Source organism: Cyprinodon variegatus, unplaced genomic scaffold (assembly GCF_000732505.1).
Source record: "Cyprinodon variegatus isolate N-32 unplaced genomic scaffold, C_variegatus-1.0 Scaffold702, whole genome shotgun sequence".
Taxonomy (NCBI): Eukaryota; Metazoa; Chordata; class Actinopteri; order Cyprinodontiformes; family Cyprinodontidae; genus Cyprinodon; species Cyprinodon variegatus.
In genome coordinates, this window is record NW_015151155.1 from 22,157 (window position 1) to 50,156 (window position 28,000).

General features: G+C 36.2%; 2 protein-coding genes across 2 annotated transcripts; both read left to right on the plus strand.

Annotated features, from left to right (window-relative positions):
• The first annotated feature begins 885 nt into the window (after positions 1–885).
• Positions 886–23,661, plus strand: LOC107097492 (guanine nucleotide-binding protein G(i) subunit alpha-2). Its single transcript, XM_015394645.1, has 8 exons — positions 886–928; positions 5,379–5,520; positions 11,972–12,132; positions 14,372–14,500; positions 17,681–17,810; positions 21,139–21,292; positions 21,372–21,564; positions 22,622–23,661. The coding sequence occupies exons 1-7, from the start codon at positions 924–926 to the stop codon at positions 21,560–21,562; spliced, it is 912 nt and encodes a 303-aa protein (XP_015250131.1). The 5' UTR covers positions 886–923; the 3' UTR covers positions 21,563–21,564; positions 22,622–23,661.
• Positions 23,662–25,401: 1,740 nt separating this feature from the next.
• Positions 25,402–27,956, plus strand: LOC107097504 (protein FAM212A-like). Its single transcript, XM_015394665.1, has 2 exons — positions 25,402–25,573; positions 26,906–27,956. The coding sequence occupies exons 1-2, from the start codon at positions 25,571–25,573 to the stop codon at positions 27,824–27,826; spliced, it is 924 nt and encodes a 307-aa protein (XP_015250151.1). The 5' UTR covers positions 25,402–25,570; the 3' UTR covers positions 27,827–27,956.
• The last annotated feature ends 44 nt before the right edge of the window (positions 27,957–28,000 follow it).

A 28,000-nucleotide genomic window follows, 5' to 3' on the forward strand; every position in this document is an offset into this window, starting at 1 on the left:
TTGCAGTTGATGGCAGCGGTTTCTAGAAGTTCACAGTAATGTCTTCCGAAATTATACTATAGTACAATATTTTTTAGCTGTATAAGTAGCAGATCGGTCTCCATTTTCACAAATACACATATGTGATTCATATATGCACAGGACAAGATTCACCAAAGTGTGCTTATGTGTGTGAAAATTGAGACCGATTTAGCTCCATACTGTTGTACAAGTTTAAAATAAAGTGGGGAAAAAAACACAGCCATATTTTATTTTGTAAATATTTTCAATACTCATGAAAAAAATGTCTGGCAAGTAATTTTTATCTTTGTGGTAAAGAGGCAGGCTTTAGTTAGGCAGAGTCTGATATTAAGCTCTGATGTTTCAGTTTCCTAAATAAACTTGCAATGGTGTCATTGTATTTAGAGCAGTCTGAATATCTGGAGGAATCAGAACTATTAGCTTTTTAACAGATACTAAAACCGGAAGATAGTCTGCAAACCAGAGCTGAAAAGACAGCAGCATTTTACTTAAAGTGCTATGTTAAAGGGGAACAATTCCACTTTAGAGCACACAGTTTTATATATCTGCAAGCAGTTAATGTCTGATATCATACTTGGTATATCAGAAATAAAATCTTAGCAATTAAGCTTATTTCTAAACTGATCAATTTGACTTTATGGTGAAACATCTAATCTAAAATTACCTTGTTATTTATACACTATTTGGTTATTGGTTTATTTCCTTCCTGCGCTCTTGGAATTAATAGAGGAACATCATTTATATCTGGCAATCACATCCACACAAATTGGAACATGAATCTCAGAGCCAGGTCATCAGTGGGGCAGGGTTTTCAAAGCAGAACCCTGCTACAGTTAAACTAAACTTATATTAATGTCTCAACAGGTGCAGGAGAATCTGGGAAGAGCACCATTGTAAAGCAAATGAAGTAAGTTAAGAACCCTATTATTATTTTTTTTATTTTATTTTATCTCCATGTCCTTTTCTGGCTTATTTTGAGTAATGGGTGAGATACTGTAAGTTGAAGTAGCAATAGTTTTGAAGCCCTTAAAATCCTGTTGTCTTTTGATGGAGTGTTAATGTTTTTTTTACATTGCAAGCAATATGAATTGTTGTGAGATTTGTTAATTCCCTAACTCCAGATTTTGCTAGGTTATTGTTTCTTATGATGAGTAAGAATTTGAATTGAACTTTTGTAGATCTCGTTTTTAGTTTTACTACTTTATATTTTCATAGGTACTTTTAAAGAAGTAAAGATTGTACAACATCACTTATCTTTTGTATGTGTTTTCTGATTGTACATTTTCAAACACAGAGTTCCGACTACGTCGTTTGATATGTTCATTTTGGATTCTTGCAATACGGTTCCCAGAAACATTTTAACCACTTTTTGGGATTTATGTCCGTGAGAAAAGTCTGTGATCACAGAAGCACTTGTTATTTTTGTGAATTCAGTAAAGCCATACACCCCCCTCCCCCCCAACACACACACACACACACACACACACACACACCCTCTGAGGAAACTAAATTATGCACATTCCTCAGGGCTAACCAGGCACTGTATCTATTTATTATGAATCTAAGTGGAAACACTTCATTGTTTTTGGAATAATTAAATTAATACATTCAGCCACATGTATATAAATCAACTTGTTAAAAAAAAACACAAGACAACCCCCTGTTGTGTAACATTACACACAATAATAGCCTGTAGGAAGTTAGAAATGCACAGTGTTAAAACAGCTTAGAACGAATGAGGCCTCATCATGACTTGCCTCTGGTCATCATTAATCACTTCAGTGTTTTCCATCGGGCAGCCTGACTTTAAAATGAATAGAAAATTGTATCAGATTGCTCTCTCAGCATTTTGTTTTGCAGCATGATGTATTTGATGGGTAAACACTTCCATCATTCCTATGCTTACAATTACAGTGCTGCATAAGGTGGACTCGGCACAATGCATCAGCTGAATCCTGCCGAGATGATCTAGTTCAACAACATGGTTGCCAAATTTATTCACATCTTTTACATTAACCAATGACAGGGTATCCTAGGCAATCTGGAATACTATTTCAAATATTGTCTCTTGGTCTGCATGAGCAAGAAGAGAGAAATGCAAGTATGAACATAATATTTCAATTCAATACTTCATTACTTATTCCATTGTTAGAAAGTCCCATATGTCCGTTCATCCATCCATCCACAGCCCTGTTTTTCTTGAGCGGATATTTTTTGCTTTGTATTGCTTATTTCTAATAAGCAATACAAAGCTTCCCATATTTTTATCTTAAATATTTCAGTATTATGGTTGCCATTTATATATTTTTTTATTTATGCATGACTGGGAGTAGTGCCGGCACTGCATCCATCTTTCCATGCAGCTGTCCATCAGTCTATCCCTAATCTTTAAAGTGTCTTACATAAATTTCGAATAAAGTGTTGTATTTGGACTCTAACCAAAGCATTCAGGACTGCAAACTGATTTAGACTTGGAAATGTACTTATTTTTCTTAGAAATTGTAAGAAATCTGATAAGGAATCAAGGAAATTATACAGAATAACTTTTGCTATCAAAGCAGAATGTGTTCATATTTTTTAATCTGTAACTTTATACTGCAACCTATGTAATTCTAAATATCCATACTGCTAATTCTTACTTTATCAAATTCTTTATTTAACAAGTACCTGCACTTGCTGATCAGATGAGACTTTGCTCTGTACTGTAATCATCAGTTCAACCAGTACATGTTTTGCTCCTTTTCTCTTTGTCAATGGAATCAAATGCGTCCAGTTGCTTAATCCTTGTTGACCCTCAAGCAGAGGACTAGTGTGCACCATTGCTTGTTCTTATGCGTTACTGTTGTGGCAGATTATTGACTGGTTACATGGATGGTTACCCACCTATTACCACTCATTTCTATTTTAGGCTATTAGAATCAATACTGGAATTGGTGAGGCACTAAATCATCGACCTTTTGATCAGTCATGGCCAATGAACTCTTTAAGATATATCTGATTGTTGGCCACAGCCTTGTTAACCATATGTTCACTGACACATGGTGTTAGAGCTATATATGCTAATGGTGATTTAAAAAAAAACAAAGCCCTTTATAATTAGTATCATCCAAAGTAAAAAAAATTGTAAAAACAAAACAAAACAACAGTAAAACAACCTAAAATAAATGATTGTTTCAGTGCGTTTCAGTAACTGCACCCCACACTTGAAAGGGCTGGACCCATGACTTTAAGAGTATAGCTGAATTTACTCAGACAAAACAGGTGAGACTTTTTCCATTCTTTTTATTTCCCCATTTTGTGGTCAATCTTAACAATAGTCAGGTAAAAACCTTAGAACAGAAAGACAGGATTGTTAATGAACATATAATATTCAGGACACACAAACGATAAATGAATTTAAAATACTTGAATCAATCGAATATTCATATACACATAACCATTTTTAAAAAATGTACCACAATATTGCACCTTGCCCAGACATTTAACCTTAAATACCATACAACACAACCCAATAAAGCACAACATGGATACACATTTCCCAAATTATTTACACCACTGCAGCCATTTTCATATCAAGCAGCACAAATCAAACGAGGAGGACTCCGCTCAAATTACACATAATAAATTAAAGAGCAGTAGCTGTAAGATCCTATAAAAGTCAGATTTCTTACCGGCGGCCTCTTCAGTTTTTTGCCATGGGACTTCAATTCTCTTCAGCTAGTTTTCAGCATGAGTCTCTTACACAATTTGCAAGATATTAGCAGCTGCTTTCCTAGGTGTCATTTATGCCTTCACCAATGTGAGGCAAAGCACTAATAGCCCTGCGCTGGGCTGCCACCATTAGCAGGTTAGTGCAACAATTGTTCTACCTTTTTGCTTTCTGACCTCAAAATGCTTCACTCTGCTTCACTCCTCTAAAATGGATGAATGGTTGGATGGACAAATTCAGGATAATGATCTGAACTAGAGCTCAAAGATTTCCAACCTTAGTGTTTTTTGCTCAAATTAATGAAATATTAAATCTATTTTTTATATCCTGAATTAGAACAGCGAGTCTGACATGAGCCCACCCACAAATTAGGAACTCTATTATATTCCTCTGTCCTGGTGATAGAAACAGATACATTTGTTTGGATAACAGATGTATTTGTGTTTAAAACCTTACCTACACGTTTTCCTAAATTAATGTTTAAAATGCAATTTTCAGTGGCGATTTCTTTAATCTTCTCAGAGAGAAGTAAGCTTAAATGAAAAAGGTAAACCTGTTATGAGTTTAATGCTTAAATTTAATGCTTTTAATTTGTATTTCTCATTTAGAAAACTTTGCTTCTTCAAAGGTATTTTTTTATTATGTTTAGTGTCTGTTAGAGTGTTTACCTTATAAGATCATAAAAAAAATAGAACTTGGTTTGATTAATGATAAATATAAAAAATAATTAAAATATAATTATTTTCAAATGGAGATGAATATGAATATATACAGACGCCTGATTTATGCTTGACGTCTCTGTGACGTCCCTGCAGCCAAACTACATTGAAAATTCAGATTTTCATGAACCACCATCAATGTTAAAATTGAAATGATAATCCCTTGCTTCAAAGTTGGACCACTGCTTTCATAAATAATGTATGCTCCAAATATCCACCACTACAACAAGAGCAATGCAACAAAAACTCTAATTTTCAAGCAATACCCCAGTAATAATAATACCTAAACCCACACCAACAGCTCGTTTGCTTACTTCGAGATGTGTGATGATTGAAATTGAAACTGCTGCCTACTCCCTGAATATTTCGGCAAATAATTACCTGACCATTTGGGGAAACTCCTTTTATTCCAGATTGTTAGATGATCCTCTATTGGCCATGTCTGGATGAAAGCACTACCATTGATTCATAGTGAGGCTTTTGAAATAATGTCCACTGTACACACCCTTTACAGTCACCACTCTGGCTCCAATTAAAAGGATCTCGCCAAGTAACTGAAACCATTTACATAATAAGTAAATAAGGTGTTCAGTCAAATATTAAATTTCTTTAATATGCTATTACGAATGATGTAAGAGGTTTAGAAATACTATTACTTAGATACACATCTTAAATCCAGGGTTTGTTGGATCCATTTATACTTCCACGCATACAGGTGTCCTTTTCTTCTTTTTTCCTGCCTGATTGTACTATGTATGTTCAGATACTTTTTTTTCAATGATGCTTCAGTATTCTAACCATAGCAGAGCAGTAAAACAGGTATGAGGCATTAATTTAGAAAAGCATCTTCAAAAGGTTTTAACTTTTGCATTGAAAAGTTGGCCGTCAATTTTCCCTTATATAAATACAATGTTTTTCTGATATTTTAGGATTATTCATGAAGACGGCTACTCAGAGGATGAGTGTAAGCAGTACCGAGCTGTTGTTTACAGTAATACCATCCAGTCGATTATGGCCATTGTCAAAGCCATGGCCAGCCTCAAGATAGACTACAGTGACCCTGCCAGAGCGGTAAGACACACAAAACTAATATTTTTAAATATTGTATATATGCACCTAATTTATTTGAATCTTAAATTAAGTTATTGTTAAGGCGAAAATAGCTGATAAAGATGTTCCTTTTGCCTCAGCAAAACCTATTTTATCCACACCTTTTTTTTTCTTTGTGTGGTTCAGACTTTAAAGCTCAGAATATGCTCACCCTTAACTGAATCCCTCTGTATTTAGCTCTATTTTCTAAACTCTCTCCACTCCAAACTTAGCTACAGCTGTGTTGCTTGGTTGGTTACACTGGAGCAAGGATTTTCCTCCATGACCTGGACCTACCCTTGTGAGATTTTGTGAGCAAAGATTATTTTAAGGCTGTGGCACCTCTGGGAAAGCAAGCAGGTCTATTTCTCACATCTTCCTGGCAACTCATGTCGAGTCGATAACACAGGGAAGCTGTTCTAGTAAAACAAATGTGGAATCATGCGGTTTTAGCATGCAACTGTTCACAGCAGCCTTTTTTTTCCAAATAGACATTGATGTGGTAAAAACTGGAACATGGTGTGATCTTTCTCTGATGTATCTCTGTAACCTGCAGGGAAACAATGTCTGCCTTACTGAATTCATCATCTCCTCCATCTTTAATCTCCTTTCTCTAAGAGCTGTAATTGACACGTTAGTTTGTGACTTAACATAACTATGTGAAGCAACTGCAGCAGCAGTAGCTTATGAGTCTTCTGGGGATTGGGTTTGTTCAGAAGTACTATCAGAAGCTGCCTGCAGCATCAGCAGATGGATTCATTTATAACCTGCTGAATTCGCCCAGCTATAGTAGAAAACATAGTCACATTGTTAAATTTCCTCTTTTTCAATTAAGCTCATGGTAACCTTGCCTATATGTCTCTCACAGGCTTAAACTAAAACATAAAACTGATGTCACTCATTTTTCAGAATAAAAAGAGCTTTGATTTCATTTTTCTTTTTTCTGCACATCTGATGCAACAAATAATGAATCTCTTTACCCTCGTTTCACTTTTTTTTTTTTTTTTTTTTTTTAAATCTAAACATCTGAATAACTAAATCTAAACAGATCAGTGCTTTACACACAAAATAATTATATTAGCAAATAAGAGCTAAGAGATAATAATTAAACTTTATTGATCACACATTGGAGAAACTTACCTCTGCATTTAACCCATCGCCTTGGGGAGCAGTGGGCTGGTTACATGGGGCGGCCGGGGCGCAATTAGGGTTTAAGACTCTTGCTCAGAGACCCAGAGTTTCAGTGTTTGGTGAGGTTTGAGGACCCAAATGCAGAGGCACAGGCACATGAACACAGGTAACAGAGGCAGGAATCCAAAAATACAACTTCCCTATGAGGAACTGCACAGGAAGAGCATTTATGGACAAAGGGAGGACTAACGAGCTGATTGGGAGCAGGTGTGAACAGAGGCTTCTAGGAAAAGAGCTAAGGAAAAGGAAACCAACACAAGAGGGCAACAGAGGGAAACAAAGAAAAGCCTAAGAAGTAAAATTCTTCAAAAAACACAACAAAATAGGAATTAAACCTATAAAACTAGAAAACAAAGAAACATGAATTAACATGAAACTGAAAACTTAACAGAACCAAGACCATAACACAGAGTGGCAGTCCGTGGGAGTGGGTTTCAAACTTGCAACCTCAGGATTCCAAACTTTATGCCCTAACCACAAGGCCGCCACTCCCCCCGTAAATGATATTGTGAATGAAAGATGTATTATGATGAATGTTAAAAGGAAGCACATGTTTTTAGATTTGATCTAATTTAAAAAGGAAAATAAATACTAAGTTCAAAGAGCATTTTTAAAATGTTAAAAAGGAAAGTAGCTCAGAATTTATTAGGAAAAGGCTGCTGTGGTTTGGGCTTTTTAACTAAAGTAGCCTTTTCCCTTGTCATTTCACTACTTTTCTAATACATTCAGTGAGCTCTCATGTTCAGCCGAACCACTGAACCACCATTCTCCCATCAGCAGAGACTACAGCGATCCAATTTGATCCCGTTTTAATCTGAGGTATTGTATCCCTCAGAATAGATTTATCGGCCCCCGTGTCACACAAGAATTTTACTTTTACTCCTTGAATGTTTAAATGCCAGTATGGTTTTTCTGATGTGTTTAAAAAAGAAAGGAAAATTTGCTGTAGGTCCAGGACCTCCACTGGGTCCACAATTAACTGCAATTTTTGCTGGGATCTGGACATTCTCGAGCAAAGTGGCCCTCCTTATCACAATTATAGCACCTATTGTGCTTTCTACGTGACCCCTTGTTTTTCCCCTGTGACCACAGGCCCCTCCCTTGAGCCCAATTATGGTCCAAACTACGCACAATCCACTTATTTAATCCCTCTTATTTTTTTATTCCCTGTATGTAGCTTGCATGACTAAAATAATTTTCTGGTGAATTATTAATTTTTAATTTTTTGGTTCCGAACCTAATAGTTTTGGAGACCCTGCAGGGGCATTAGGAAGGCTGTCAACTGGATCAATGCTGCAGTCACCGATCCACGGACAGACCCCCCCCAATGCTGCAAATTCAAGTTGTCTGCCTCTAAACTGTGTTTCATTATTTTTTGGATGCACAAACAACTTAAAAGACCCACAAACATAACTTTATGTTAATAATAACATATCTACTTTGCGCATGTATTATACCAACACCTCGCCATTTGGAGCTCATTTATTTATTTATTTATGTTTTGCACTAGTGCTTGTTTCTAGCCGGCACATAACATTTCTCCATGGATCTACTTCCACACACCATCTATTTCATACTCTTAACTTCCACTTCTACAAGTATTTTAAATTACTCTCACACAGTCATAACTATTTTAAGGCCTATTATATTTTATTATTTTAACCAACATAGACAAAAAACACCTATCGTTATGTGTACACTTTTGAGTCTCCAACTCCAGGCCCTCGCACGCACCGGATACCCAGATGCCGAATCTGTCAAATATAACTGCTGCGGCAGCTGCAAACCTTACTATCTTGAGAACAACACAGAGTCCCATACTCTAACGCACAGAATACCCAGATGCCATATCCGTCAACAAGACTTGGTCTCGTCAAATATTCTTGCGATTACAGCTGTAACTTAAATGGTCCTAGACCAACTTTTGATCAAAAGCTTCAGGCCTACCCTTTGTCGTGTAGAATCAGTTCCTCTGGAGTCGTCACCAAGATAACCAGGGCAAGGTTGGACCAAACTGGCCCCGTCCGGCGAAGGGAGGACAGCTGTCGACAGATTCTTGGCCTTGGTCCCACACGGTCCTGGACAATTGGATCTTGACTCCCGGGTTTCGGCACCAAAATGTCGGGTTCATAAAATGTAGGTTTTTGCAAAAGAAGAACTGAAATCCACAATTGTGAATACAATTTCTGCACAAAGGAGAGACAGTTGAACCCCAGACTCAAACACACTGTCTCCCAATGGACCTCCTCCGCAGAGTGTTTATTAACAGAACATGACTCATGGTTACAAACAGAGTATTGTTCTGACAGAACAATTGATCAGTTCATGAAGACAGAATGCTCCTGAAGTTTTTTTTTGTTAAAAGGCATACAGAAAAAAGTTTGTTATTTTTTTGTTATTAAACTATTTCAGACAATCCAGTAAAGTTACAGATTTGATAGATAGAAACATTATGTGTAATTAATTATTTGTATAAATGCTTATATCTGAATAGGGGTATGAAGAAGTGAAACTGAATTAATCATACCCCTTCCATCTCCTATTTTCCTAAATACCAATAATCTTCAAGATTTCTACTTTACTTATGATTCCATACAGCTCTGAAGACCATTAAGTGAGCAAATCAATTTAATTATGTGCATAAAAACAAAAATTCACACATTAACATGTGCCTACATCCATCTTCATTCTCATAATTATTATCTATAGCCTACATTACCATAACCCTTGCAAAAACTTTGCACAGACACTAAGAGTCCCTGCTAATGGTCTCTGTCCTCAGCCTGAGCCTTTTCCATAAACAGTATCATAATTGGACATTGCTTTAATTCAACAGTGTTCCATGTTTTCACAATATTTTTTGAATTGCACATTCTTTTCATGGTTATTCGAGGACAGGAAATGTATACTGTCCTTGCAAATATATCCTTCCTCTCTCTTAAAAGGACGTTTTCATTTTCTGTCTGGTAGCTATTTTTTTCTACCTTTATACATTCCTTGTAAAGTTTAAAATTTCACAAGATCAAAGAATTTAAACGATTTAAAATGTTTGGCTACCTTTTTATGCTAATCTGTGGAGTGTGTTACACTTCTTGCAATGCTGTTCTGTTGTTAACAGACAGGTTTTGTGATGGTGGTGCAGTTTCTAGCACTGTTGCCTTCCAGCAAAAAGGTTCTTGGTTTGATTCCCAGCACAGGATCTTTCTGAATGGAGTTTGCATGTTTTCCTTGTGCATACGGGGCTTCTCACTAGGTACTCTGGCTTCCTCCCACAGTCCAAAAACATGACTGTTAGGTTAATTGGTTACCATTGGTTGGTTCGACTTGATAGATTGGCTGTTTGGGAATCCTTCTGGACCTGGCAATTTAACTCGTGCTTCCAAAGCAGAGTTTCTGTCTGCTGCTGGAGAGGTAGCACATGTGTTTACCTGCCTGCAAGTGGTCAGACTGATTCGATAAGAGCATCCGGAGGGCATGGGGGTTCACATTTTCACAGTGCTTTTCTCATATATTTGTGCAACAATGTGAGGAAGGAGATAAATGTGGTAAACACTGTTTCCATGGCTGTTACGCTCATTAAAAGTCAGTGTTGACTATGCACCCATAAAAAAAATGTAGGGGGTACAAATTTGAGCATAGCAGCCGGCTACACTAAAATACATTTGCCAGAGTATTTTAATGGACAAAGACATTTACTGATTCTTTATATAAACATTTTATGACCTTATATTGTGGGGAGTATAAGGTCAATCTACCAGAAATATGTCTCTTTGTGGGGAACTATAGGAATGGTTATCTTCTTAGGTTGAGTGTTAGGTTTTGCACTAAAGTGTGTACTCAGTTTAAGTTAGGTTTGGGGTTAAGTACTAGGTAGTAACTAGTTACATTTACTCAGTTACATTTCTTAATAAACTTTAAAAAAAAAACTGCTAGGAGTAATTTTACAGTATTATACTTTTTACCATTGCTTAAGTAAAGATATGATAAAGTAGCACTACTTTTCCCTAAGTAAAGCTTTTGGTTACTCTACCCACCTTTGCATAACAGTAAGTGATCGATTAGGGTCTGGTTTAGGCCACAAAAATGTATACGCTTTTGCAAATCCTGCTAAATACCCTTTTGAGGATAGTGGAGCACAGCGTGTGTGCGTGTGTGTGCGTGTGTGTGTGTGTGTCTGTGATACTTTCCTTTTTCTCCCAAACCTATCTGTTAAAAGGCTGTGTGTACGTGATGGCACTCTCACACTCCTACGCACACCAATTAGCACGTTAGCCTGCCTGCACTTGGATACATCAGCTCTGGTGAGAAGTGCACAAGCGCAAGCAAACTAACAACAGGCTTTGCCAGTTAAAACAAACCCAAAAATGTCTGAGAAATGCATTTTTACACTGTCCTTTACCAAATTTGGTTTGATTATATAGTTCAGGTGAAGAAGCATGGAAAGTTCAAATAAATGCATTTCTTTACAACAGTAGTAACAGTATTAGTAGTAGTAGAGGCAGTATGCATTAGGCCTACTCTGGTTGTTAAAGTTGAATACTTTGATGCCAACCACTAATGGTGTATGTGACTAGGCATCACCACAACAAGCTATATAATTAGTAAGGGTTAATTATATAGTTACCAAATTCATGATAAATCCGACAGTTTTCCTGGAGATGACAAAGAAGGCAATTAAATGCAATAAAAAGATCTGTGTAACAATATCTGTATATTTAACAAGAACTACTAACATAACAAGCTTCTATGGCTATAGCATATAGCTGTAAATATAGTTATAATTTTCTCTCTCTCTGACATTTCTTGCTCATTTGATTTTAACGTGCGATACACTCCTGTAAAAAAATTTCTTAAATCTTAATTTGCACAAAACGGTTCAAGTATCCAAAGCTTAAGAATATACTTTCACTTTGTTTAACAGCACAGGACATTTATATGGTGCAAATTCCCTCTTTATTAGACAATCAAAGATTTAATGTTTAGCTCAGTGAAAAAGGTCTCTAGATTGTATAAAAAAAGAAATAAATATTTATGGCATCAAGTTTTTATTTCTTCTTAAGTTTCAACTTCACACGAGTAACTGATTTGTTTCTTTTTATTTTTTTATTTTTATTTTTTTTACATATTATACATACTAGGTAATATTTCCTCTTGTTTGGAAGCTAAAAAAAGGATATTTATTCTGAACAAATATTGTTCCTATTAGCAGCCCAGTTTCGAAATGTCATTGCCTCTCCTGCAGGATGATGCCCAGCAGCTCTTTGCACTGGCTGCAGCTGCAGAGGAGCAAGGCATTCTTCCTGAGGACTTGGCCAACGTGATAAGGCGATTGTGGGCCGATAGCGGCATACAGAGTTGCTTTACAAGGTCACGTGAATACCAGCTCAACGACTCGGCAGCCTAGTAAGTATGGATTTGTGTTTCCTTTTTAAAGTGTAGTATCAAATAAATTCACAGTGTTGCCTCCCATCTGATTGTTCTGATGGGTGTTAGCTGCCACTATATGCATCAAAACCTGTGCCTTGTGCTTCTGGAGAGGTTTTGTATAAACTCTCATTTTACAATATACCTGTATAATGATAGTAATGAAAATGCCCTGATGATATTTTATGCCTGCAATGGATTTATTGTTTTATTGAAAATTTTAATGTCTGTTTTATAAATGGCTGTTCAAAAGTGCTGCCTCAGAGGAGGTGTTTTGCCTGGCATTGCAATGGATTCCATTTGCAGCCTTGCTAATATAAGCTGCTGTGAAAACCTCTCAGAGGGAGTAAAGCAGAAGGAGAAAAATGGCCATTAACTTCCATTTAGCCATTATTTTTTCCTCTATGGACTTTAATATTGAAAAGAGATAAAAAGATAAAGAGGTCTTTCTTAAAGGGTTAGAAAAAATGATGTTTTCTTAAAGAGTCATAGTTTCTATTCTCTACATTACATGTTTCAGACCTGACATCTCATTAAATATTAAGCTGTAAGGCAGAAACAGGGAGATCAATGATGGAGATATTCATTTCTTTTTAAAAGTGCAGGATGGCTGGACACCTAGTGCTTCTAGTTGGTTTAGAAGATGATGCAAAACTTGTGCAAGTGGGTCAGACAGTGTGTGTGGGAAAAATACTTCTATGGTCCCTGCTAACCAGCAATCTGTATAGTAGTCTGTGGTTTTTAACAAGCAACAGAGGATCCCCAAATGATGTTGATTATTGAATGGATTATAATGAAATTCATTCTAAACATGGCAGATGTTTTTTTCATGCTGTAAGTGATCACAATTTTGCATCTTTTGAAGGTATCACACAGACACTTCCAGTTTGATGTCTGCTGCCCTATTTTCTACAAGCAGTAAAACTACACCTTTACTTGGATTTTAAAATGGAAGGAATGTTAAAATATTGGCAAAATGAACAACAAAAAAGCCTGTATTATGAAGATAATTTTTACTTCAAGAACATCAGATGCAGTTTGCACAGTTTTCCAGATTTAGGATGCTACAAATATGTGCATATCATCTCATTCATATTGTTGATCAGTATGCCTAATGTTGCCAATGAAAGTGAATGATTTTTTTGTGTGCAAAACCTCTTCGTGTACAAACAAATTGCAAAGTGACAGAGTAGCGCATGAAAACCATTAGCAGCAACATTCAGCTGCATAGAAGGCTGCACAATCAATCCTGCCTACTCAGCGCTACACTCAGACTAAACACAAAACTTTCCCTGCAAAATATATATGCATAAGTGAGGACTTTTAATACTTAGAGACTGCTCTAAGATAGATGAACACAGACATTTAATATAGATTATTCTGCTAATTGCAGTAGTCATGCGCTTTATTTGCATGAATTACACCACATGTGGAAGAGTGATAACGTCTGCATGTTTATGTTTTTTTTAAAAACAGTTTTTAAAAAGTAAAATCTATGAAGATGACAAGCAAGTATGAAGATGGAGTGCTGATCTGATCGACCACTTAGTGTAATAGTCTAACCTGAAAAATACATATTTCTCAGGTTAGACTGCAACTAGAAACAGGTGGAGATATTGGCCAATCAATAATTTTGTCCAATACATGCTTTGTCTTGTATCGGTATCAGCTGATAGGTGTTTGGCCGATTCATTAGTGCATTCAGGAACCATGCTATTAAATTAATTGAAGCACATAGGTCACTCCCTTCAACTGCTATTTATTGTTAATTTTTTGTTTGATTTGTTAATAATTATTGAATATCTGTTTTTATCATTCACTGTCATTGTGTTATTTTTATCATGGAGGAATGGAGAAAGAAAAAGCAATGTGGGCTTCAAGGATCAGCACAGCAATTATCGGCAGCACATATTGGGGATCGGTTTGGCTAATGTTGAAATATTGTATATTGGCATCGCCCTCCAAAAGCTTGCACTGGTTGATGTCTAAGGGAAACTGCACAGTCATTAGTACTCAGGCACTCAAATGTGTTTTCACTCAGTTAGAGCTGCTTAGTGAAATGTAGAGTGCTTTGTGTTGCAGCTTAATGTACCTTTAATATACCTTACCCTACATATTTTTTATTTGTTTGCTGGTTTTGTCTTTCATTGTGATTTTTCTCTCTGTCTCATGGAATAGAGATCATGTTGAACTTATGATCACAGTTTTTGTCTGATAGTTACCTAAATGATTTGGAGAGGATAGCAAAAGCAGATTACATCCCCTCCCAGCAGGATGTTCTACGTACTCGGGTTAAGACGACTGGCATCGTTGAGACTCACTTCACCTTCAAGGAACTGCACTTCAAGTAAGATCATCATACAGTCACCTCATTGGAACAAAAAGGCAGACAAAATCAGTAATATTATTCTACTGTAAAAGTAGATTAACACATTTAGGAAATCTTGTAGCTGAGAGGTAAGTTGCAGCCAAGTGCTTTAGATCAAATGCACCTGATTTATTCATCATTATCAAGTCCTTCAACCATAGTGAGAAACTTTATTCTTATTCCCTTCAGAAAGTATTCATACCCTATGATTTTTTTAAACATCTTTTAACACTATGACCACATGGTGAAATGTGTGGTCATAATACTTAAGTTTAATGTAATAAATCAGCACAAAGATGTCCATAATTGTGAAAAGATAATTTTATGTAGATTTGTCTTCACCCCACGTTTTGTATCAGTTACCGGTACAGTCTTTTGGGGTATATGTCCACCTGACTTAGAGGCTTATATGTTTATGGCAGACTAAGTGTGCATTTAGGTAGTTTCGTTTTTTTCAATGGTAACCAATAATTGGAATCAGAATTACTGTATTAATCCCTCGCGGGAAATTATTTCCTTGTAGTTTTTTTTGCAACCATTTACAGAAGAGAGAAAATTTAGATTGTAATTACAATACAGCAAAATAAAACATAATAAGACAGAATAAAATAAGTAAAAATACTAAAATTACAACCCAGTTTTATGGACACAGACAGGAATGACTTCCTGTGGCACTCTTTGGTGCAGCGTGATGAAATGAGTCTCTGACTGCAAGTGCTTCTTCAACAAAAATATCAGTATTTTCATTTTTCATTGAAGGTATTGGATCTTATCAAAAAACCCGCCCTCTCCACTTAAAAAAAAATGCATTTTAAATATGCAATGCAATTTCAAAATGCACAACCCTGTACCCGCTCCCGAGAGGGAACACCTATTAAACTATTAAACAATTTTTTCACTATGTCAGACTCACCACCGTTAAGTGAAAATGGGGATGAGCACATAGGACGGCTTTACATAAACATATCACCAAAATGATTGACAATTAGGAGGACCACTTATTTTGATGATCCACCGGGAAAAAGAAAATCCTCCACTATACCTTTAAGCCAAAAGGTCTGAACATCCCCTGATGTTGATAACATGCAACAAATATTTCAGGATCAGATCCTTTTTCCCCCTTACAGAATAATTAAATCAAAAGTGAGCTCTCATAAAAAACAAACAAACAAACTCCTAAATTGAGCATCTCTGAGTAAATACATTTTCTTAAATGGGTCTGATCATGCACAATACTATAAATATCAAGGAATCAGACACAAGAAACATACATTTATCTTAAAATAAAACGATTTATATGCCAAGCTTTCATCCTAATGGTGTTTACTCAATCAAGTTTTTTAGTATCAGTATCAGTGTTTTCTCACACTGGCACTTCCATCCTCTCCCTGTAAAATCAAAATGCTTTTTGCAGCTTTTGCTCCAGTTTCAGGGAAGAGTGATCTTTAAATTGTATTTTGAACACTGCTCATGTCTTATTTCTCTGGGCTTCTGATATTGCTTTGTGCTTTTTCAGGCTTCATCTTAAACTTGTCTGCCATTTGATATATTATATATGTTATGTTATCAACTATTGCACTCCCTTGTTCACATGCATGTGAAATATTAATGCCAGCGTATCACTTCAACATCTTCCTAACTCCATTAAGAGTTTGTTTTACTGATAGCATGACGCTGACTTTATTGTAGAACATAAAATCTTGATGGGTTTTGTATTCTTACATCAAACAATGCCTTTGTCGAACTTATATAAAACATAAATTCAATGTAAGAGTAAAACAATACAGCAAAGACAAAGGTTTATATCATGAACACACCTCTCTGGCTGACTCATGCTTAGAAGTAGAAATAAAGCCTTTAGAAATAATGTTTAGGATCTTTTTCCAACTTAAATAAGCCCTTCTGGATTAACTTGTCATGTTAACGCTTCACCACTGGTGTGCATCTCTTACAGGTGTAAGTGGAACCAAAATGCCCTAAAACTGTTGAAAGTGGGTATCCTTTTTTTTCCAATTCATTATAATGGACACCACTTTGTGTTGAAAACTAATTTAATATTCAAATAGAAAACATTGTGGGTTGTAGCATCGCAAAATATATATAAAAATGATGGGTTATGAATACTTTTGCTGTATTTATGTGGAGGTGGATGCTCTCACTGTTTGCCCAGAAAAGGTAATGGCCCTATTATTAACAGCATTAGAAGTGGCAGTCCATGCTGGTGTAAAATGGGCAACTTTACCACTAGAAAGCCAAATTATGGCAGAAATTAAAAGCTCAACCATCATTATCGCTCTCAGAGTAGAGTAAATAAATCCAATTCTGCCCACGTTGCTCTTGTTCAATAAAACAAGAGCTGTATTGAGTGATAACATTTTAGTAGCTTCTACATGACGCACTGCTTTAGGTCTTACATAAAGTATGCCCTGAATCAGGCAAAGCAGATGTGTGGGTTAGTAATGGATGTATAGAGACATCTCTTATAGAACACGGGGGGTGCTTTAAATCTTCAATATTGGTTGAAAAGGTATAAAAGGTCCTAATTTTTAGGTTTAAAATCCGTTTTTTTATTCGTGGGGGGTGGTTTGTGTTGAATTGATCATCTTTGAAATTGATTTAAAAAAGCAGCATCAGCTAAAGGTCTCTGGTGTGACTGGCTTCCTGATAAACTCTGACATTTACCCTTTGTCTCAGTCTCAGTATTTAGCCTGAATAATACATGTAGGCAATCAATAATAGGAAGCCAGTTTAATACAGTTTGGTTCTTTTTCCCTCAATCACTATAAACCAAAAATACTTGGAGACTGGTTTTACATGGGTTTATGTAGATGACTGTTTTAGACTTCATTAGCGTTGATATTTATCGACGAAAATCTTGCGCTCAGTTTTTCCCATTTGCTCTAAATTTAAAGCAATATCTGTGTCTCATAATCCTTCTTGTCCCTCTTTTCTTCTGCCATGCATCCGACAGACAGGTTTCCACTTCCTCACCACTTTTCATCTCAAAGCAACCTCATGAAAGCATAATCAGACTAACTTCCTCCCTCAAACCGCAACAAATGTTTCCTTAAACTCCTTCTGTGTCCTGTTCTCTGTATTAACCACATCTTTCACACACAAGAAGGGAATTGATCCTTTTTCTGAACTATTCGCTTGCAGAATGTTTGATGTAGGAGGCCAGCGGTCAGAGAGAAAGAAGTGGATTCACTGCTTTGAAGGAGTAACAGCAATTATCTTTTGTGTTGCACTGAGTGCATATGACCTGGTGCTGGCCGAGGATGAAGAGATGGTAAGAACAATATCATCATGCTCTCTTAAGTGGTTCGATGAACCTGCTCTTTATCTTGCTTTCAACTCCATTTTAGTCTATTATACACTATTATTGTTATGGAGAAAACTCTTTATGGTAACTTTAGAAAATCAAACTCCACCCTCTTAAATTAGCTTACTCTGTTTTGATGTGAAGTGTGATTGAATTTAGCTTGTAAGTATCAAAAAATGACATGCCAAAATCTCCTCTATCCAGCCTCATGTTTGTATTATCGTGTGAAACAACACTGCCCCCTTGTGGTGTCATAGACTCATTGCACCAGCCCTGTATTTCCAAATATCTAAACATCTGTACAAAGCGTATATTGCAAAACTGTGACATGAACATTGGAACATTATTCAATCTGTATTGCAGTATATTAGTTCAGAGAGTTGAGCTGAGTAGAAGTAAAATGTTTGGTAGAAGAGGATCCTCGATTAACAAGAATAACTGCAGCATTAGGAGAACTGTGAAAACAAGGTGCACAAGATGTGGACTGCAGCTTGAGTCAGTGACTAAACAGCCTCCGCAAACATGCAGGCTACAGAGGTTGTTTACTTTTTTTTCAAAGCTTACCTGAACCAGACTGAATCAGAAGCCTCTTACCCTGGATACCTAGAAAAAAAACACTGGAAACTTCTTTAGAGTTTTCTGTTTAGATAAATTATGTTGCTTTAGGACCAATATGAAAAGTCCACACTTAATTATTATTTGAACAGCCTTCTCTCATGGTACTCTGGCTTCCTCCCACAGTCCAAAAACATGACTGTTAAGTTAATTGTAAGATTTGGGTTTAAAACTGCTGTACAGCAAGACCTGTGCTTCTTCTGGATTTGTTGTGTTTCTACACATACAGGTGAAGAAAAATGACCCTGCATTTAAAGTTTACCTTTTAAGTAGGGAATCTGTGTTTACAGAAAAAACAACTTGGTGGTTCTCTGATGTCTGAAATACAAGTGGGAATGTCACAGATTCCTACTTGTTTAAAAGGAACTGATAGCCACAGTAATAAACTGTTTAATTACTGTTTTAATGTCTTTCACATAGATGTGGTCATCATAAGTTTTTGTGTTGTTGAGAAATATCAAATGCAAAAAGTTAGCAGTGTTTAACTCAAATGTGTTGAGCTTTACATAAAACTAAGAAATTTGCCTAAGGAGGGGAAAGACAAATTGGAGTGTGGTAATTACTGTAATGTAAGTGTTCTAAATTATGACTATAATCTGTTCACCACTATTCACTATAAAGACTCACCTATCCAGACACATAGAATGAATATTACCAGTGTTAATGCACAAGGAGCAGACCGGCTTTGTCAAAGACAGACCCAAGATAACATCAGGAAAACACTGCAAGTTATGAGAAAAGCCACACATAAAAACTGGAGACGCTGATATTAAGTTTGGATGCTGAGAAAGCATTTGATCCAGTGAGGTGGTCATTCTTATACAAAGTACTTTTGAAATTTGGTTTTCATACAACTATATTTGATGCCTTTGCAGCACTGTATCGCAGACCACAGCTAGAATCAAAATCAATGGAAACTTAACTGATTCATTCACTCTGGAAAGAGAAATGAGGCAGGTCTTCACCTTGTTCATAGACCCTATGAGTCAACTAATTAGAAAAAAGGCTGAAATAAAGGGGGTGACAATGGGATCTGGGGAACAAAACTGGCCCTATTTGCCAATGATTTAATGAATATAACACACCCTACTCAGAAACTCCCGATACAGATTAAACTACTAGAAGAATCTGGTTTAGTTTTCAGTTCTAAAATTAATATTAATAAAAACCAAACATTAACTCTTAATTATGATCCTCCACCTTTAATTAAGACCATGTACAATCAGAAGTGGGATGCTGAATCCATTAAATATTTGGATGTATCATTACCTAGGGACTTCACAATACTGTATAACATCACCTGTGGCCCACTGAATTCAAAGATAAAACCTGATACACTAAGGTGGAATTTTATTGCCGTCTTAAGTTTATGCTCCCGGAAAGACCAATCAGTATGAATATTTTCCCAAAGATGTTGTACCTTTTTCAATGTTTACCAGTTAAAATAACATCTAGAGAGTATTTAGAATGGGATGAATTAAAAGTGAGCTATCTGTGGCCAGAATCAAATTTAAAACATTATAATTAAAAAAAGAAAGGGGGAATGGGCCTGATCTGCTTACAGGATTACTATCACGCAGTTCAGTTGAGGCCTCTAGTCCGCCCGGGAGAGCTGGGAGAAAATATATCATCTACAATGGATCAAAACTGGGTCAAACACATTGCTGGAGTTCTGTTGGAAAAGCATAAGAAGATTTTTTTTTTTTAACACACCCATTCAAAAACATCACCAGGGTAACGGGGATGCTTGTTGGAGACTCTATGGGTCTAATGGAGCCAAACACTTTCATATTTTTTGGTACTCCATAGCAAAAAAAACCCTACTGGGAAGAGATTCACAAACATATTAACAATATATTTAACTTGAAAATTCCATTGAAATGTGAAGTTGTGTTTTGGGGTAATATATTGTCTGAAATATGGATCATAAAAGACAAAAAAACTGCATTGTTGGCAGAGAGTAAGAAATGTTTCAGAAGGAAATAGTTAGATTATAATAGTAATAGTTAAAAATAGAGTCTCTCACCATCAACAAATGGATCAAGATTGTTTATGATACCTATGTTTTGGAGAATATTTCTTCTTTTTCCTTTAAAGTTGGGATAGAAAATTTTTATAAGATCTGTACCCAATGGACTGAGTATGTAAAACCAATCAGATTTGATTTTACCTGACTATACTATATTGTCTGAACCTATGCCCACCTATTTTTTTCTTTTGGTGTATTGATTGCATTTAGGGGTGCTGTTGTTTTGTTATATTGTTACCACCTGGACTAGTTTGAGTCCATAGGGAGAAAACTCCAGAAGAGCAGTATGGACAGAATTACCGTGTCTTTGACAGACTTATTTTTTCTAAGTGTGTATTGGTATAAGTGATGGAGAAGTGCCTTTCTGAATAAAAGGAGAATTTAAAAAAAGAAAAAAGTAAGCAATATGACATTTTTGTTGGGTTTTCCTATTTTTCTCCTTTCTTAAGAAGGTCTATTTCTTACAAATCCACTTTTGATTGAACCTTGTATCTTTATTTAAACAGCTTTACATTTAGGTAAATAAAACGTGTTTCTATTTCAATGATTGACACCTAACCTTTCTCAAAACTCTACTAAAATCTACCCAAGAACCACTGATGGTACAAGATACTGACTGAAGCTGTTGCCATTATCTTTTCTTCTCTTTAGAACCGAATGCACGAGAGCATGAAGCTATTTGACTCCATCTGCAACAACAAGTGGTTCACTGAAACCTCCATTATCCTCTTCCTCAACAAGAAGGACCTCTTTGAGGAGAAGATCACTCGAAGCCCCCTTACCATCTGCTTCCCCGAATATTCAGGTACCACAGTGTTACCACCACAGCTTCTCATTCCTCCCATCTTTGATAACTTAGGTTTTTCTAAACTGTTGCTTCTCAGGAGCAAACAAGTTTGACGAAGCTGCCAGTTACATCCAAACCAAATTTGAGGACCTGAACAAGAAAAAGGACACCAAGGAGATCTACACCCATTTCACCTGTGCCACGGACACCAAGAACGTTCAGTTTGTCTTTGACGCTGTCACTGATGTTATTATTAAGAACAATCTGAAAGACTGCGGTCTTTTTTAAAGGTAAGGCATAAGAATAAACGTTTTGCTGCAAAGTCTCCTTAAAAACGCATATGCAAAGTATTCACACCTCTTGAGTCTTATACAAAATCATGCTTTGCTGTTTTGTTGAAGATTCTTTTAGATTCTTTTCATTAACATTTTTGGAACAGTTTTCAGTGATTTTTTTTTTTAACCTTATGTTGATGTTTATTAACAAATACCTGTTTGTTCTCACCAAATTTATCTCTGATCCGCTGTTTTACTTCATTTTCTTGATGCTGTTTGTTTAATGAAAGACAAAATGATACTCTTATGATACTGGAGGAAAATCATTTTGGTATTTGTAGCATGTGGTAAACATTTTTTAAATTGTGCAGACTACACAATTTGTTGTTTTTGCATTAAACCTAAGAGTTATACAAATGACTATTCAAACCATGTTGATTTATAAAGGATTAAAAAAAAAGAAAGTTTGCCAAAATGCTGTACAAATCTGAAAAAATAAACAATATAAATCAAGCCAAGACTTCTAATATATATAAAAACCCTAATCAATTAATAGACTCAACGTAAAATAGAAGCTACTGGAGAAAATATGTGGTTTAAACAAACAGAAAAAAAACATTAAAACAGGGAGTTAATGTGCCTTTTTATCATTTAAAGTCCTTAATTTGATCTAACTCACTATATTTTAATCCTGGCTGTACGGTTAACACCATTGTCCCCTTTGGAAGGTAAAACCTCAAGACTTGTGATTGGCATGACTCTGAGAAGTTTAAAACTTGGATACTTGTTTCACTAATAAGTTGTTTTAGGAAAGCAGCTGGTTGCATTTGATGGTATTGAGGGTTTCACAATATAAAGGGCTAAAAGTGAATGTGTTCATAATGAATTCCCAATTAAATACATCTGAGTTTGTACATGCATTGTGGCATAATTTAAAGACTTTTCTTTTTAAGGAGTAAATCATTTAACTCCTAAATGTAAATGCTTTTGTTAAAAATTCTTCATTTCTATTTGATTTGTTGTGGATAGTTTTATTTACAGACTTAACGAACACTTTTCTCTTTTTCTTCAGGACAAAAATCAACAGACTTCTTGAGAGACTGCAATAGCCATTTGACGACTCCTGCTTTTCATAATGCAAACCATGATGTGCTGGTTTTATTTGGGAAGAGGAACCTGTCAGAACTAATCAATGTTTTACTGACATCATCTCATCCACGCTCGTCTTTGCTGGGAGTTTTTCTTTTACTCGTATTAAACAAACACAGTTTATGCTCTAATTTGAACCAAAAACATCTTAATTAGATCTGTTATATCTAATTAAATTACATCTGTTTAATTAGACACATTATGCTTGTAGCTTTTGTTGGAAACTCTATGCTTGACATCTTATTAAGTCCCAATGTTGGTGTAAATACAGCATAACTTTAAAAAAATAATTGAACAATTTTAATGCAACATGCTCAGAAGGTTTTATTTAATATTTCTCTGTTTTTGTATTGAGGTTTCTCATTAAATTTGTTTTAAACTGTAAAAAGGATATAAATTGACAGGGAAAACAACTTTTTATAATAGAATACATGCGCTTCTGTTAACTTTCTTTTTAAGACCCTTTTAAGTGCAGAGATTATTTTTAAAGGAAAACTAACAAGCATTTAATTACAAAACCAGACAAGACATTTTTTTTACACTGTTTACACAGAATCAATACTTGTATAGTGCATCTTTCTGCATGACTCGCCATAGATTAGCGTGTAATCTCCCCACATAATGATTAACCACCCCTAAGCATCTTGTTAAAAAAAAGGCAGAAATGGTTAATGTATCGATTTTAAGGTATGCGATTTTTAAATGGTAATGTCTGTTTCCAATAAGGATTGTTTTATGTCTTTTCGTTCCAAGTCTTTTTAAACATTATGTTTGTGCCTTGATATCTGTTTACACTTGTTCTTTAGAGACATGCCATCGTCATCGTGTGAATTAGGGCTATTTTTATTACACCCAAGTTCACAGGATCCATAATTTATGACACAGCACGGCACAAGATGAATAAATGACCGTTATGAATTATTATTATTATACTGAATCACTTGTTAAATGTAAATAAATTCTGACCACATTAACTTCTGGCTTCATTGTGATATATGAAGAGTGTGAAAATGATTTCTATCATCTATATAGACCAACCAATAATTTTGTGATAGTAACTGATGGGAGTCACTATTTCATATAAGTTAAAAGCCCTAAAAAGAATTCATCTTTTTTTTTTTTTTGCAGTAACATAATCTCACCCTGCAGAATTTAGTATATTATCCACCGTTTAGTGTAGAATCTGTGATGCAAGATGTCATGAAATGTTTGAAGTGATCAGCTTTTAGCTATGATGTGGTCGACTCTGTGAGAAAAAAAACATGAAATGCAATAATCTTGTCATCATTCAGTATTTTTATAATGATCTGAAAAGTACAGCCCCATTAACACGGAAAAGCCCAGAATCATCCTTCCTCCACAGCCATCATTCTGCTACAAGACACCTGACAGCTGAAAATGTTTGGCTCAACACACGGAAGGCGTCTGCTGTATTTATTGACTCTTGAAGCTCTGACTCCAGCTGCATTCCCCACTTTGTCAACTCTGTCACGGAGTCTTGTGATAGCTTTGACTCTGATAATCTTTTTCTTTTATGCGTCTTTGTCAAACATTTTCCTTCAACTAAACTTCCCATTATTGCATATAGATTAAGGCATTGTAAAAAGGAACACTACTGTTTTTAGGACTTACCTAAAAAGGGCGATAATGACCTGTTGGACAGCTATCAAGTCTATGTGTCATTCATAAACGTACCATTCTCTTTTTTTGTTTTTTTAACTGAAGTGCAAAATTAGATTTACCCTTTCTGTTAATGTGGACCCTAAATTATAATAATTAAAAAAACCTAGCAGAAATAAAAAATAAATCATTGTGTGTAATAACTAATGTGAGTTTCACACTTTGAATGGAATCAATGAAATAAATTATTTTGATCATATTTAAATCTTCAAATATATTCATATTAAAACCAAACTGATCTGTTTTTTGTTAATCGATCACATTTTTTGTATTTTTAACTATCATAGTTTATCATAGTAACCCTTAAGTCACCAAAATTGTCATTGGAAAAAAGCTATTTAGGTGTGTAGCGACGAAAATAACACAGAGAAATGATGTATTATATATAGGAATAATTGCCAACGAATCCGTTACTTTTAGCTGGTCTAGTAAAATCTGAGACAGTTTAGGGAGAGCCAGCAGGTGGCGCCATTGGGCATAAACCAGTGAACCCAATGCTGTGCTTTGGATAACACTGATTTAACGTTCAATCTGACAAAATATTGGATTAAAAACTCTATTCTATGCAGCCTTCTGAGCTCTCATAGTTTTACGTTTTTTTAAATACTTCATATTTAATAGTACATTTCAATTATTTAATTATGCATGCGGCCAATTGCTAAAAATTTGACTAAATGAAAAAGGTTAAAAATAAATTAAACTAAACTTTGAATAAAATAAATAAATAAAATAACCATTTGCTGCAGTACAATAAACAATAACACGACTAGGAATGGTGGAATCTAGCGTATGTTTCTAAGATCCAGATGTGGAGTCACAGCAGTCAGGGTGCTGCAGGAAAACTTCAATGCTGTGGTTCTTACTGCGCTTATTTTGTTTAAGGCGGCTTCCTATTGGCTGGCTTTTGCCACTACTCTGCGCTGATTGGCTGGCTTTTGCCACTACTCTGCGCTGATTGGCTGCAGCAGGAAACCTCAGAAACCTCAAATTAAACCGACAGACTTCATGAGTCTCAGAAGAGGGAGTGGATGCTGGGAGACACATCAGCACGTTATCATTTTGGATGTTAGATGGTTTAATTTACTTTGATGTAAAATAGTTTTGTGTTTGACTTAAATGTAGAAAAAGAATCAATATCCTGTTATTTGGCTTATTATTTTGGATTGAAATTCACAAAATCTTCCTTCAAGAAATGGTAAGTTTATTATCTTTTGTTCTGAATGCTTACTGATTTATACCACTTCACTTTTTTTTTTTAGAGAAATCCCATTGCTTAAGTTGGATTCACGAATAGCTCAGTAAAAGTATTGGCTACAAGGCTTTTCTTCAATAATTTGTGGACAGTGGTATCTCTCCTCCCTAACTGTAGTTTATTCAGACTTAACAGTCCCAGTTAGGGTATGTAGTGTAAATTAATTACCTCTGGCTATTGAAAGTACCCATGAGGAACTGGGGACTTTAAAAAACATTGGTCTCCCTGTGGGTGTCTCTCTATGTCCTCTATGGCCAAATGGTTCAGCACCCACAGCTGTGATAACATCATAGCAGTTTAGTGTCCTTACTCTGAACCAGACTCTAAAGTTTGAAGAGAATAATGAGAAACAAACTCCAAGGCTGCAAGTACTGAGAACATGTCTTATTTATACAGATTTTTTTTTTTGGCTAAAGAGATGTAAATTATGAGTTTATCAATCTGAAACTGGTGAAAGGGGATTATCCAAAGAGCCTGTGAGGTTAGTAATTCCACAAGGTTGCTGTCATTTCCTGTCGTATTAAACAGCAGTCAACATCCTGTGAGCTGAAGGATATGAGAGCCAACATGGTGCAGTCCAGATTAAGCTCCACTTTGTTTCAAACTTCCCCCCTTGTGCTTAGGAGGCAATGTTTTTTTCTTTAAACGTCAGTTTCAAGTGTCCCCCTTGCTGTGAAAATTGGTTTATAGTGGATTTTAATGGCATTCATTAAGCTTATATATATATATTTTTTTTTTGAATTTATGAATGTACCAATAGGAAAAAAGTGGTAAACATCTTGATGATTGGTTGTTGCAATAAGACTAGGATCAATCCATGCCTGTCAAGAGATGTAGAGTGACAGTTAAAACAGCTTTTCAAAAATATTCCAATAGGTAGGGGTTCTATTTGGAAATGATATTCGTACCTTTCACAAACCTCCTCTCCATCAGTTTGGTAGCGGACGTATAATATATTGGGGATAATTTTCTTCAACAGGAACTGGGAAGCTGCTCAGAGTAGATTGGAAGATGCACAGAGCTAAACGCATTGCAACCTTAGAGCTAAATCCATAGGAGAGCCTATCTCAACACATACATTTCTATTCTCTGTCCAATTTGACCAAGTTTCAGCTGTTTTGAATAGAATGATCCTTCAATTGTTCAGCTTTGTGAGGTTTAAATACTTTAACAAAGCAGTGCATAAAGGTATTCTTAGAGTCAAAATGCTGATTGTAGTTAATCTTAATGTTTTGCATAGATAATTAAGTATTTTGTGTGTTTCTCCATCTTCAGCTGTGTTTGGGAAACTCCACTGACTGCCTACGGGACCAAATGCAGTCCATGATGAGATCCTTGCAGGACTTGAAGCAGATAAGCAGGCCGAGACCACTCAGTGAGCCATGTGCTCAGTCTTTTGCTGTCACAAGGCTCTGCAAACAGAGAGCGCAGCAGGGGCGACTCTGCCGTCTCCGCTCGTCCGATTCCAGTGAGGCCAGCACCTATGACTCTGCCTGCTGCCTGGCCAACTCACTGGAGGAGGAAGAGCAGCAGGAGAATGATGGACTAGCACAAGGTTCTCCTGGCAGTGAGAAGAGTGTGGACTTAGACTCCGGTTTCTCGGAGGCTTCCTGGAACGATGAAGGGGTGGTGCTGAGAAGGACCAGAAACGTGCGCGTCTCCTCCTCCGCCTGTGTCCGGACAAACAGAGGATCATCCATCCGGCCTAAGTCAACATCTGACGTCTGCCTGGAGCGCTGGACTTCTTTCGAGGCGACCGATACAGAGGACTGGACCACATCTCTGCTGAGCCGCAGCAGGAACAGACAACCTTTGGTTCTCGGGGACAACAGCTTTGCGGACCTCATAAAGAACTGGATGGACCTGCCTGATTTACCAGAACCAGCTGAAATAAAGCCAAGCGCGGGCCGGCGCCTTGCAAAAGACATTTTCGGCAACATGCGTCGGAGGTTGGCAGGGATGTCTAAAGGTGTGGAGCTGAGGCCAAAGCCAGCAGATTCCACACGGTTAAGAAGAGCAGCAGAGGCTCCACAGAGGATGTCCTGTCCCGTGGGATTTGAGCCTCTCAAACCTTTCTTCCATCAGTCTCACACAGGGCTGCATCAGCTGGAAACTGATTACTATCAGTTCTCTGCACTCATGAAGACAGGCAGCCGGCAGCCCATCATATGCAACGACATCATTGGATACATTTGAACGTGTATCATTTAAGCCAATAGAACTTAAAGACTTTTGTTCATGAATAAAATATTCTTTAATTTATTAAAAAAAAATTTTCTATTTTTGTTACAATTAAGAAAATGACTTATTGGACAATAAACAAGTTTAAATCCTTAAGCACACATAAAGGGTATGTTTCTTATGGATTAT

Coding starts and splice junctions, on each gene's coding strand:
- LOC107097492 (XM_015394645.1), top strand. Junction 5,521..11,971: donor ACAGTGACCCTGCCAGAGCG/GTAAGACACACA, acceptor CCTCTCCTGCAG/GATGATGCCCAGCAGCTCTT. Junction 12,133..14,371: donor CTCAACGACTCGGCAGCCTA/GTAAGTATGGAT, acceptor TTTGTCTGATAG/TTACCTAAATGATTTGGAGA.